Raw genomic sequence first — 14,226 nt, forward strand, 5'->3', positions numbered from 1 at the left:
TTATAAAATACACTGTAGTCAGATTTATATGCTTTTTTCCATGGCTTCAGGCAAAATAGCAGTCTCCTAAATTGTGTAACTGCCCTCTCAATGAATACATATGGGAATACAAAAGGCTCTATTTATAAAATATTTGCTATGTGCATTCACAATACTGGTAAGGTTTGTAACTTGTGTGAAAGGTCAATTTCTATTGATTGCGTTCACCCCTTACATTTTTGCAAATATTTTATTACCGTATTTATCGGCGTATAACACGCACCTAAATTTTTAGGAGAGAAATTTCAGGAAAAAAGCTGAAATTTAAAATAAACAGCTTTGAACTCAGAACATTTTTTTTAATCAAATGCAGTCTCACCAGTGCCCACGAATGCAGCCTCGCCAGCGTAGTGTCCATCATTCATTGCAGCCTCGCCAGCGCAGTGTCCATCATTGCAGCCTCGCCAGCGCAGTGCCCATACATGCAGCCTCACCAGCGCAGTGCCCATCATTGCAGCCTCACCAGCGCAGTGCCCATCATTGCAGCCTCACCAGCGCAGTGCCCATCATTGCAGCCTCGCCAGCGCAGTGTCCATCATTGCAGCCTCGCCAGCGCAGTGTCCATCATTGCAGCCTCGCCAGCGCAGTGCCCATAATTACAGCCTCGCCAGAGCAGTACACATAATTGCAGCCTCGCCAGCGCAGTACACATAATTGCAGCCTCGCCAGCGCAGTGCCCATAGTTGCAGCTTCGCCAGCGCAGTGCCAGTAATTGCAGCCTAGCCAGCGCAGTGCCAGTAGTTGCAGCCTCGCCAGCGCAGTGCCAGTAGTTGCAGCCTCGCCAGCGCCATTGATTCCATCTGGATCACTTTTTAAAAAGTCCAAGAAGCTGCGCCGAGAGGCAGAAGGGGGCGGGCGGGGCAGAGGAGAAGGAAGGACGCACGCTATGTCATCGGAAGTCCCAGCGCCTATGATAGACGGCATAGGAGGCGGGACTTCCGATGACAGCACGTCCTTTCTTCTCCTCGGCCCCGCCCGCCCCCTTCTACCTACTGGCGCTGCTTCCTGGACTTTTTTTTTTTCATATTGGCGTATAACACGCACTGTTGCTTTTTCCTCCATTTTTAGGGTAAATAAGGTATATCTTTTCATGTGACAACACTAAAGAAATTACACTTTGCTACAATGTAAAGTAGTGAGTGTACAGCTTGTATAACAGTGTAAATTTGCTGTCACCTCAAAATAACAATCTTCTTATAGCCTAGGCCATCTCATCTTTATGTAGAGCAATAATTCTTTTTTTCAGATCCTCAGAGTCCTTTGCCGTGAGGTGCCATGTTGAACGTCAAGTGACCATTATGACCGAGTGCGAGCGTTAAACGCCAAATTTAACACACCCGCTTCCCACTCACACCTGAGACCTTCTAACACTAATGAGTCACATGACACCGGGGAGGAAAAAAAGGTTAATTGGGCCCAATTTGGACATTTCCACTTAGGGGTGTACTCACTTTTGTTGCCAGCGGTTTAGACATTAACCACTTTAGGACCGCTCACTGTGCTGCTACTGCGGCACAGTGGCAGCCCTGGGTCCAGCGACATAGACCTACGTCTCGCTCTCAGGCCGGAGGAGGAGAGGCGGGGAAAATGTGAGAAGATCCGCCCGCTTGTGTCAAGAAAGCAGACGGATCTTCTCTTTGACACACAGGGAGAGATCACAGGATTCAGCATAGCTGAACCTGCGATCTCTGTCTGTGTCACAGAACCCCCTCCCCCCACACGTCAGTAAGCATGAGGCATACATTAAACCCCTTGATCACCAACAGTGTTAGCCCCTTCCCTGCCAGTGTCATTATTACAGTAACAGTGCATATTTTTTAGCACTGATTATTGAAGTAATGTCACTGGTCCCCCCAAAAGTATCAAAAATGTCAGTTAGGGGTCTGATCTGTCAGCTGCAATGTTGGAGTCCCCCCCCCCAAAAAAAAAAAAAAAAAAAAAAAAAAAAATAAAAAAAAAATCGCAGATTGCCACCGTTACTAGTAGAAAAAAAAAACAATAAAAATGATAAATCTTTCCGGTAGTTAGTAGATGCGATAACTTTTGCGCAAACCAATCAAAATACGCTTATTGCGATTTTTTTTATTACCAAAAATATGTAGCAGAAAACAAATTGGCCTAAAATGTTAAAATTTTTGATTTTTAAATTTTTTTGTTGGGAATGTTATATATCAGAATGTGAAAAATATTGTTTTTTTTTTTCAAAATTGTCAATCTTTTTTTCAAAAATTAAAAATCGCACAGGTGATCAAATACCACCAAAAGAAAGCTCTATTTGTGAGGAAAAAAAAGGGACGTAAATTTCATTTGGGTACAGCGTTGCACGACCACGCAATTGTCCGTTAAAGTAACGCAGTGCCGAATCGCAAAATATGGCCTGGTCAGGAAGGGGGTAAAATCTTCCGGTCTTAAAGTGGATAAAAATACGCTCATTGGAGAATTTTTTTGTCAAAGACATGTAGCTAAATACATTTTGGCTTAAATATATGACAAACATTGAATATATTGGATATTTTTTAGCACTCAAAGTAGAAAATGTCAATTTTTCACAAAATTTTTGCTCTTAAGTGGTTAATGGCTGTGTTTTGAGTTACTTTGAGGGGACAGCAAATTTACACTGTTATACAAGCTGTACACTCACTACTTTACATTGTAGGAAAGTGTCATTTCTTCAGTGTTGTCAAATGAGAAGGTATAATATATTATATATACACACACACACACACACACACACACCCATATAGCACAGTACTCAGCACCATGATACACATATAGGCCAGATTTTTCAAGCTCGGATTCATTTCCTTCATGAAAATAAAGATACTGGACAGCCATGACCTTTCACTTCACAAAGTGCAAAATGTGTATGGGAACTGTAGTACACACTGAAAACTGAATTCCTTCCAAAATAGTTTCTATGGTTTTGAAAAGAAAGGGTAAAAAGATAGAACCTGCTCTCTACTTGGGAGATTCCCCTTGACTTCCTGTATTTGTGGCTAAAACAGAAAGTGAGGAAACAGCTCTCCAATTGAAACAAAACCACATTCTGGCAGAGGCTCTAAACTGCTGCTATTTCCCCTAATGTTTTGTGTTCTGAGCTTGCAGGAAGTGAAAACACAAATCTCCCTAATGGAGACACAGGCAGAATAAAAAAAGTCCCCATCAAACTTTCCAGCTAGTCCGCACAGTCAGGCCTATTTAAATGGATGTATGTAAAAACAAACCCTATTCTGGTATGTTTGGCATCATGTCTTGGGGTTGCTTCACACCGGCCTGCACACTGGGCTGCTGTCCACCGTGTAGGACCAGTGGGTTTTTAAATTATTGAAATGTCACAAAATGACATTTCTTTAATTTCCATGCACCACAACCCACCTCAATGCAGCATTACGGGGGGAAGCAGGCACATAGAAAACAAGTGTCCTGGTGCTCAGCCTGCATTGATGTATGCAGATCAACTGAGGTAGTGTGAATAAACGCATACTGTATACAGTTTTCTACTTTTATTACATTTTTTTTTTTTTTTTTTTGCTAATCTGTTGCAAAGCTACCTGTAGATCCTGACAGTACAGCGCTCTCTCTTACAGGCTGAGCCAGTGTCAGTATTGTCAGCTTGCAATGCACGTAGTAAGGTTTTCTAATCAGGTCAGATAAGGAGCCCATTGGCCAACTGAAGAAGCTCGCACAGCAGGCTGATAAAGCTGCTGTAAGTGGCCATACGTTACATGACCGTATTGTACAATTTTGCTTTAGATTTATTAAAAACCATGAAATACAAAGACAAACATAAAAAACACTTTAAATTTGTATCCAATCAAGCAGGACGATTACACAGTTGAATGCAAAGGTAAACGAGAATGTACAGAAATTGTACAAGAATAATGTAGAATGTATGACCAGCTTAACTAAAAAGCAAAAAATCAGCGCTCAACTCTTTGATGAGATGAACCACTAACTATATCCAAACGTGAAGCAAAATTGAATAATTCTAAAAAGCTACAAAATGCATGAAAATGGGATAATCCAAAATAGATATTCTGAATGTGAATATAACACAATCAAGGATAGCATAAATCTAAAAACTTCCAACCACAACTATTTAAAATCTCCAGAGATGTCTAAAAGCACAGAGGTGATATAAAAGGCGATGATAAAGGAAATGATCCCAACAATATTCTGAGTAAAATCAATCAAAAAATTGATAATTCATAAAATAATGGTGATAAGCATATAGCTTAACGTTGTCAGCCTTCAACAGGAATGGCTGTCATTAGAAGGATCTCAATGTAAGAATACACCCAGTATGTCCCGAGTTGGGAGCTTATATAACTGAGCTAGTTAACTTTGCAGAGGTGCCTTGCTGTAGCAGTGTAAGGATTTACAACCATATGCTACAAAAAAAAAAAAGTTTGTAAAACCATTCAAAATTGGCTATCCTGAGAGGTTTCGGTTTTCTTAAAAATGTACATAAAGCTGAAACCATTTTAGTTTTGGTCAGAATGGTGAGGGCTTCGGATCTCTTCCAGGTTTTTATTGCTGCTTTTGTCACTGGTGGGTTGACTCAACTGCTGGATGACAGAATCAGCTCCAAAATTTTGAGCTGTCACCAGAACAGGAGATGAAAAACTAAAAACGGGGACACGTGTTTTATAGACAACTAAGAGGAGATTTCCTCCCAATTAATGTTGTGTCCCCAGGACAGAAAGTGAAGGGAAATAACTCCAATGGGACAAAAATGACAAAAAAAACCCCAAAAGAAACCTAAAAGGGATTTTTTTTCATTCCCTACTCCATCTGTGAAAAAGACCTCCCTGATGACCTACTGATACTCACCACTACATCCAGTGTTCCCCCAAAATACCAGATTTTGGCTGGTGTTGGAGCAAAGAGGGAGCTGTAACATCACCCTCTCTGTTTTGTAACTGTGTTTAGGTGTACCAATGGCGTAGGATGACACGTGCTCCACCATATCCACAAGCACAAGTTATTTTAGACTTGCTGAGGTAGAGGAAGCAGCAGCATGGGGGCACTGGAGAGATGAGTACCACTGGGCTGGGGGCTTTCCACAGACAGTGTCACTTTAAGGCAGTGGGTTAGCATGACAGCCAAACACGCCTCACTTCCAGAAGGAGGTGGCCTATGCACATAGCTCATAGTAAAGGATTCCTTTACATAAACAGCAAATACATGACTTTAGCTAAAAATGGGTTCATGCACTTTACTGGAATGTACTGATCGCTACATGTAATCTTATTGTATGGCAGCTCTCTGGTTGTCCGTGTGATTATGTCCTACAGACTGCAATGTAGTTCTACTGCCTTCCTCATCTTTTTCATTTAATTGTGACCCAGAGATTGACAGATGTAGAGAGCTGTGGGAAGAGAAATAATAATACATACATACATACATACATACATACTACACGCCCATGTGCCCTTCAGCTTTGTCCAAGACTATGCTATGACAGACATTACAGCAGGTCAACTTACTTTCATACTGGCCATGTTTGTACAGCATGTCCAACAGTATATTGTATGATGTGTAATCAGAGAACGCCCCTCTGAAAGACTGAAAAAGGAATAAAACCAACAGGAATTATCATTCAGGGAAGGTAAGTTGGACTAAAGTTAGCCTCCTGTGGAATGGCTGAAGGTAGATTGTCACACAGTACAATTTTAAGGCAATCCTTTAAAAGTTTCAAAGTCTGTGCATACTAGATAATAAACACTTTAAATAGTACTATATGGTGTAAGCTAAAACAAGATACAGATAAGAATGAATAAAATACATTGAAAGCTGCATGCATTTTGGTGCAGGCTCATGGCATAGGTGAACTGTCTAGCCCCGCTGCCAGCAGCCAGGAAAACTTTATGAGAGTCTGATTGGTGCACTGAGCAGTATTTACCAATTGGGGCAGTATGTACCCAGGGATGAATGGCTGGAACACAAGCAGTCTACGTTCTGAACATTCACCCCTGGGGCACATACTGCCATAAACACGAATATTGCTCGGTGCATTATACAGCCCCATCCAGCTGCAGAAGCATTCACCCTCTCAGTTTTACAGGGTGCAGACAGCGGGGCTGGACGGTGAACTTGTGCCTTCCTCCCTCACCAAAACATCTGAGTCTCATGCATTGAGGCTAAATGCCCAGTGAGCATTAAAGTGGTTGTATCCCCAAAAAAAACAAAGAAAAAAAAAAAAAAAAAAAAAAACCTGCAGGACGATGGCATAATGTGCTAATATGTACTTACCTTAGAACGAAGCCCCGACATGGTCGCCCAGACACAGCTGAGGCAGCTGACATGTTTCTTTGGCATCTCTTAATCTTCCTCTGCAAACATTTATAGGTATTATAAACATATCCTAAACATGCACAGTTTAGGAGATATTTACATGAAATGGAGCAGTGACATCGCTGGCGCATACGCTCTGAAGGAACGGCCACGGGTGTCATTCCTTCCGAGCCCCTTGCCGTAAACGGCGGCTCCCACGCCCATGCGTGGGAGAGACGTCATTGCGGCTCTGGCCAATCACAGCGTCGGAACCCGCGAACCTGGAAGAAACTCCATGAAAAATGTCAGCAGTGTGTGGACGCCGCTGGAACAGCTTCATTCTAAGGTAAGTATTACCTAATGAGCTAGTATGCGATGCATACTATGCCTTTGTGGTCTTTAAGCTTTAGTTTATTCTCCTGTTAATTTGTCTCCCCTGCCCCCCTTCCCCACATCAACATGCTCATTAAGGCCATATTATAGGATAAGTTCACTTAAATAAAATAATAAATGCACATTTTTTTGCAGAGGGGAAAAAAAAAAAAAAAAAAAGGGATTTTTGACTTACGGTTAAATCCATTTCTCTTAGGGAAGTATCAGCTTACACATTCTCTGACAGTGTGCAGGAGACCTGCATAGCATCAGCCATCTGCTGATCACTGGTGCAATGCTTTTCAAGCCCATGCAACAAAAAGTATTAAATGCACATTTCTCTTTCATTCGTTGATGGACACAGCTCCTGATCTTCTTAATCATTGGGTTACACTGCCCACTACAGGAGTAGGGAGTAAAACACCAGGCAGAAAAAATGTCTGGCTACGCCTATGGGCAGTCCCAGGGGGTATACTCCCTCTTTGCCATAGGTACGCAGGTTTTTTTTTTTTTTTTTTTTAAAGCAGTGACAGAAGAATTACAACTCCACAGAGGGGTGGGCGCGGTGTCCGTCAATGAGCATCAGAGAAATGTATTTTACGGTAAGTCAAAAATCCTATTTGCTCTTTCGTTCATTGACAGACACAGCTCCTGATCTGCTTAACCATTGGGACGTCCCAAAGCAAGGCTAAGCATGAGGGGTGGGAACAGTGAAAAAGAAATTCCCAAGGCTAAACTACAGTACAGCTAAACAGGTAAACAGGAGCTCAACCAAAACAACTGGAGCCTGCCTGAAAAAATAAATACACCTTCAAAGAGGACCAGGTCCTCTAAACAGCAGCCTGCAAAACCTTGCGGCCAAAAGAAGCATCCGCAGATGCCAACACGTCCACTTTATAGAACTTTGTGAAAGTGTGCATCAACGACCAGGTGGCCGCCTTGCAAACCTGCATCACTGATGCCTGATGACGGAAGGCCCAGGGAGGCACTGAGCGCCCGAGTAGAGTGCGCCTTGACAGGGAAAGGAGGAAACTGACCCCTGATAGAATAAGCCTGAATCACCGTCTGTCTGATCCATCTGGAAATGGTCGGAGGGGAAGCAGACAACCCCTGCCGAGGCCCATAGGGAATCTGACTTCCTAAAAGACTCCGTAGCTGCCAAGTACACCCTAATCGCCCGGACCACATCCAGAGCAATTTCCTTCGGATGTTTTTGCCTGGGACACAGGTAAGGCAACACCATGTCTTCATTCAAATGAAAATCAGAGACAATCTTTGGAAGGAATGACAGACAGGGGCGAAAAACCACCAAGTAAGGTGAACGACAGGATAACACCAATTCCGAATCTCCTGAAGATTCTCAAAAAAGGAGGCTTCTGGAGGACTGAGCACCAAATTGAGGTCCCAAGGCAGTAACAGAGACCGCACTGAAGGAGCCAAATGGCGAACTCCCTGAAGAAGAGTACGTACCATGGAGTGTGTGGCCAAGGGCCGTTAAAAGAAGACCGCCAAGGCGACACCTGGCCTTTGATAGTACTCAAGGCCAGTTTCTGCTCAACTCCCCAGCTGAAGAAAAGTCAAGATCTGAGCCACTGAAAAAAAGCGAGGATGAACCCCAAGAGACTCACGCCACATGATGTACATCTTCCACGTACAATGGTAGATCTTCCTAGAAGTATATTTCCTAGCTTTTAAGAGCATTGGAATCACAGACTCAGACAAATCTCTAGCCATCATCTGGCACTTATAGCCAAGCCGTCAAAGCCAGCAACTGTAAAGCAGGATGATAGATTGGCCCTTGGGATAGCAGATCCTCCCTGAGAGGAAGCTTCCAAGGAATGTCGGCAACCAGCCGCACCTGATCGGCGTACCAAGCCCGGCGAGGCCAGTCCGGGCCACTAAGATGACCGGAATCCTTTCTGCCTCGATCCTGCTTAGAAGTCTTCGCAGAAGGTTGAGGAGAGGGAAGGCGTAAATCAGATGATACTGACCCAAAAGGGCCACCAGAACATATGTGGCGTCCGCCAGAGGATTCTGTGACCGAGCCACAAACGTCTGCAGCTTTCTGTTGAGCTGAGACGCCAACAGATCCACCTGGGGGATTCCCCACCAGAGACACAACTAATGAAACACCTTTGGATGAAGGGACCACTCCCCCTGGTCCAACACCTGCCAGCCCGGGAATGTGTACTGCGGTTAGGACTGGAATGAAACATTCTGGCCACTTTAGAATGCCGGCTACCCCTAGAGCCACCAGGACACTTCTTTTGCTCCCCCTGGTGATTGACAAGCCACAACCGTGGCATTGTCAGATTGAATGCGTACTGGACATCCCTGAAGTCGATCAGTCCCGATGTTCCAGGCACAGTCTGATCACTTGGAGTTCCAAGACATTGATTGGTAGTCTGGACTCTTCAGTGTCCAGACCCCCTGATCAAAATTTTTGCAGAGGATGCCTCCCCACCAGGACAGGTTGGCATCCGTGGTGACCACCGTCCAATACTAGGGGAAGAAGAATTTGCCCAGCCGAAGCGCCGGAGAACAAAGCCACCATATCAGGGACTCGGATTGTCCAGAGACTGCAGATTCTTGTCCATTTGCACAGAATCTCCCTTTGCAGGGACCTTGTATGGAACTGTGCAAACGGAACCGCCTCAAAGGTAGACACCATCAGGCCCAGCACCCGCATGCAAGTCCGGGGGGGGGATGACCATCTGCTTGACAGCAGGAGACAAATTGCAGGCTGCAGTTTCTGGAGTTTGTCCAGAGGAAGGAACACTCTGGCTAAGGCCAAGTCCAGAGTCAGGCCCAGATAGTCGAGCTTTGTGGACGGAACCAGAGCAGACTTCTGAAAATTCAGAATCCAGCCGAACTCCCTCAGAGTTCGTATGGTGATTACCAGGTTTTCCACCAGAGCAGTAGGCGACTATGCTCGCAGAAGGAGGTTGTCCAAGTAGCCCCCTACTGCGATCCCCCATCGGCGTAACAATGCTAGCATTTGGGCTAAGACTTTTGTGAAGACCTGAGGAACCGAGATCTTGATGTCGATAGAGGCAAAAAAATTGCCCCCTGATGCAGGGGGAATATTCATTCTGAACTTCTGCACCCGTACAAAGCAGTTCAGCGCCTTGAGGTCAAGAATTGGATGCACCTTGCCTTCCTTCCTGGGAACTGTAAACAGGTTTGAGTAAAACCCCTGAAAACGTTCCGATATCAGAACCGGGACATTCACCCCTTGAAGTAACCGGTCTTGCATCGCCCCACAAAGATCCTGTAAGTGGTCCGGGGACAGGTGCAAGTTGGAAGGAAAGAACCTTTCCGGAGGGTAAGAATGAAACTCGATTGTGTAGCCGGATCTATGACTTTGTGTACCCACTTGCCTTGTACCAGGGAAGTCCACGGGTCCAGAAACAAGCGAAGACGTCCCCCCCACCCCGATATGGGTGAGGGAGCACATTAATGCTGATGGAGCCTTGTCTGCCTTGCCAGACCAAGTTCTCTTTGATCCACCAGAGGAGGCCCTGAAAGGCTTTGATCCCTTGTCAGTAGCCCCTGAGGGGACAAAAAACTTCTTATGAGCCGAGAAGGATGGCCCACGTCTACGACGAGGTCCTTGCCCTTACTAGCCTGCAGAAGAAAAGTACTTTTTCCCCTCTGTGAGACCCTTAATGATGTCATCTAGGGTAGCTCCAAACAGGCTATCTCCTTGAAAAGGAAGATCAGTCAATGCTTTTTTAGAAGTCTGGTCCGCAGACCAGCATTCGAGCTGAAAAATACGCTGAAGGACCACTGCTGAAACAGAGAGCCTAGTGACTAGGGGAACCGCATCCAAAGAGGCATCACAGATAAACTGCAGCCCCTGAACCAACTGGTCTGCCAGCTCAGCAAAGGCAGGGGGAGTTGCTCCCCCTCCAGGTCACGGCGTAAAAGCTTAGTTAACTTGGTCAGAGTTTGCAACACCAGGACAATGGTAAATACGGGCCTCAGTGCCGAACCAGCCCCAATTTGCATTTTGCGGGCCACAGCCTCTGTCTTCAATCATCCGGGTCCTCTTCAACCGGAACCATGGCTGCCTTGTTCAATCTGGAGACTGGAGGGCCCACCGCCGTTGGAACAGTCCACTTCTTAAGAAGGGACTTCTCATAGGGGTACCGCATAGCGAATTGCTTAGGGACCACAAGAGGACGTTTTGGTAATTTCCACACTTTTGCGACAATCCTGTCAAAATAGGAGGGTAAAGGAAACCCCTTTGCCGCTCTGGATGGCTTGTGAGTGCCAAAGGGAACCAATGCCTCTGTCGCAGCTTCAGCTGCGTCCTCCATTTTTAAGGTCTCACGCACAGATACAATCAATCAGTGCATCCACCAGTGCCTTTTAATGCGTGGCTACAGGAGTGGAGGAATCATCCTCACTATCTTAGAACTCAGGGCTCAGACCCAGCAGAGTGACCCACGTCCACGGCAGCAGAATCAGATTTAGGCTCTGAGGAGACAGATGAGGCAGGGGACGATTTTGCTAGCTCATCGCCCGGGACACAAAGGACTCCAGGACCTCAGTCAGTGCATCGATGGATGGTTGGGACCCGGAGAGCCCCGCAGCCCCTGATGTGCTCCAAGGACTCCATGAGTCAATAGGGGGAATCCACAAAAAAAAAAAACCCACACACCACTGCTAAGGGTCACCCCCCACAACTCCGGCAGCACCACCCGGTCGCCAGTAAAAGAGAACCTAATCAATCCTCAGCAGAAAGGGAGAGGACCCCACCAGACTCACCACCCAGCAGAAACAAGCACCTGCAGCCACCAGTATAAACTGCACTCCACGTGCAGCGATCAGGAAGTGGAAAAATCCAGAAGTCAGCACCAGGTGATGAGGAGGGGCTCCCACCGCCAAAATTGCCACCCACAGGGCTCCATTTTCATGGCCGCCGCTAGTTTCAATGGTAAACCACTGCTAAATGGGTACTGAACCACACAAACATGGCCGCCGTGCATTGAGCACACAGGCTACAAGAAAATCACAAAGCACCAGGGGGGATCCCTAGGCCTCAGAAAATGACACAGGCAGGAAGGGGGCCCCTGGCAGGTACAGTGCACCCCCCCCCCAGCCGATCGCGCGGTCGCCGGCGGGGCACCCCAATCGCCAGCACATCACCCTGCCCCCACCCCAGGAGGTGAACCAGGCCACCCCACAGCCCCAGTGTAAGTGGAAGAGTGGGGGTGGGGTGCGGGATGGCCCACAGGGACCACCAGACCAATGAAGGGGGTGCCTAACAGGAAGCTGAGGAACCCAGGGGGTCTGTCCCATGGAGGGGCCCACATCCACCCCAAAACCCATCAGGGGGGAGAGGGAGGACAGTTACTTACCATACCAGGAACCAGGCACACACGGCTCAAAACAGAACCTTCTCTCCTTTGAAATGAGGGGCTGTCGGCCAGGAGGAACGCTGCGACTCGGGCCGAGACCTGTTCTTATGCAACCTTGCGAGCCGTTTAATTCGCAGGCCAGCCCCCGTCCGGTGGGGCTATGTCGCGGCTAACCTACAGCGGAGCGGAGGTCTGCGTGCACTCGCTGGCCAGACTGTGGTGACCACTGGATCTAGACTATCCAGCCTGTTGCCCAGTCCGGCAGTTGATTGTAGATCTCGCAGGAAAAAACCAGGAGAAAAATTTCTAAAAAGGAAAAAAATTGCCAGCACCAGAGATCCCAGCAAGGAACTAGGTCCTTATTCCTGACCAGGCAGAAAAAAAAAAAAAAAAACTTAGTACCTATAGCAGAGAGGGAGTATAATCCCTGGGACTGCCCATAGGCAAAGCCAGACTTTTTATTCTGCCTAGTGTCCTACTCCTGTAGGGGGCAGTATTACCCAATGATTAAAAAGATCAGGAGCTGTGTCTGTCAATGAACGAAAGAGAAATGTGCATTTATTACTTTTTGTTGCATGAGCCTGAAAAGCATTGCACCAGTCTTCAGCAGATGGCTGATGCCATGCAGGTCTCCTGCACACTGTCAGAGTATGTGTAAGCTGATACTCCCCGACACTAAAACTCAATGAACTAAAATGGCACTTCATTAAGAACTACAAGCTGGCAGCCACTAAGGATGTCGAGGCTTGTAGTTCATTCAGACACACAGAGATGTGTGTTTAAATTACCCAGTCGTGTGGACGGAGCCCCGCACACCCACACGGTTTTTCAAAAAGTGGCAGCTAGTATGGGGAACTTCTTCCTATACTACTGCCACAGGGAGTGGGGGCAGCGGGCGGTGGCTGCAGCACTAGAAAAATGTTACATGTTCCACCCTAAAATCGGGTCTAAGGAAGGTGAACTTATCCTTTAAATCCAAAACCTAGAATGCAATATATTGCAGCTTACCAACTATAAGATGTGGTGGCTGCATTATCTCTTTTTTTTCAGCTTTTCCCCTCCATTTTCACCTGCTTATCTGCTCAGTAACACACTTCCTGTATTAAAGTGCCTTCACTCTGGAAGAAGAGGCTTACCTTTGGACAGCAGCATTTAAATACACTAACAAATGAAAGCTAAACCCTGGCTTTTAAAGCAGTTACAGCAAACAGTTTTATCCTTTTGGGATAAAGGTTTTACACAAATAAATGTAAAAGCTGGGCACCCCTGTAAATGGTTTGTCTCTAAACTAACTGCTACATCTGCAGGACAGCAGGCTGGATCACCAGGTAAAAATACAAAAAGGCTGAAAACAAAAACAAATGCAGCCAATATATCTAAGAATTGGTAAGCTGCACTATAATAAAATGGTTGCTTTGGGTTGAACACTGCTTTCATTTTTTGCTTAAAAATTTCTGTATGTAATCTAAAGATCTGCAACAACCAGACAAATGAATATCCAGGGCAGGAATTCTCAGTCCAAGCCATTTTAAAAATGATTTATTTTCTTTTACACAGACAACAAAATGCCCTGAGACCAGAATCTGCAGTCTCATCTAGCTGTATATGGACCAAAAGTGCCTAATAATGGTAGGAACTGATTACACATGACTCCAGGTAAACAAGAATACATATGTGATCTGTTTTAGCTAAAATATGATTTGCATTGCTGGACACCTGAGATTTTTTATACAGCTCCCTACACAAGGGAAGGAGACTGGATTTTAGTCAGTTAAAGGAGAATTCTTTTATTAATAAAGGGCTGCATTTATTTGTATCTTTCATACAGTATATTCATGAAGTTCAGCTTTAAGCCAAGTGGCCTCCGACTTGAGCACATATCCAATGTTTCCCAGATTCCATTAGTTTTGCAATGATTGGCCATTTACTTTCTGCCAAAATTGCTCTTTACAATGTCTATGTACTGTATGCTTATCAGTGAATATTTATAGCATTGACACAAAGTGCCACACCACAAGATAATGTTTTATACTAGAATATACAATTCTGTGATGGCCAGCTTACATACAGTATCTCACAAAAGTGAGTACACCCCTCACATTTTTGTAAATATTTTATTATATCTTTTCATGTTGTGTTGTGTTATTTTGAGGGGGACAGCAAATGTACACTG

The 14,226-nt window shown here is 45.5% G+C and overlaps 1 protein-coding gene across 1 annotated transcript in view; it reads right to left on the minus strand.

The window, feature by feature from the left end:
• PTCD2 (pentatricopeptide repeat domain 2) overlaps window positions 1–14,226 on the minus strand; it is a 56,185-nt gene that overhangs the window by 25,814 nt on the left and 16,145 nt on the right. The window contains exon 5 of the mRNA XM_082274360.1: window positions 5,529–5,607. Within this exon, the coding sequence (XP_082130486.1) occupies window positions 5,529–5,607 (79 nt within the window). The remainder of the gene's footprint in view (window positions 1–5,528; window positions 5,608–14,226) is intronic.

Source organism: Pelophylax lessonae, assembly GCF_965119305.1.
Source record: "Pelophylax lessonae genome assembly, chromosome: 1".
Classification (NCBI taxonomy): domain Eukaryota; kingdom Metazoa; phylum Chordata; class Amphibia; order Anura; family Ranidae; genus Pelophylax; species Pelophylax lessonae.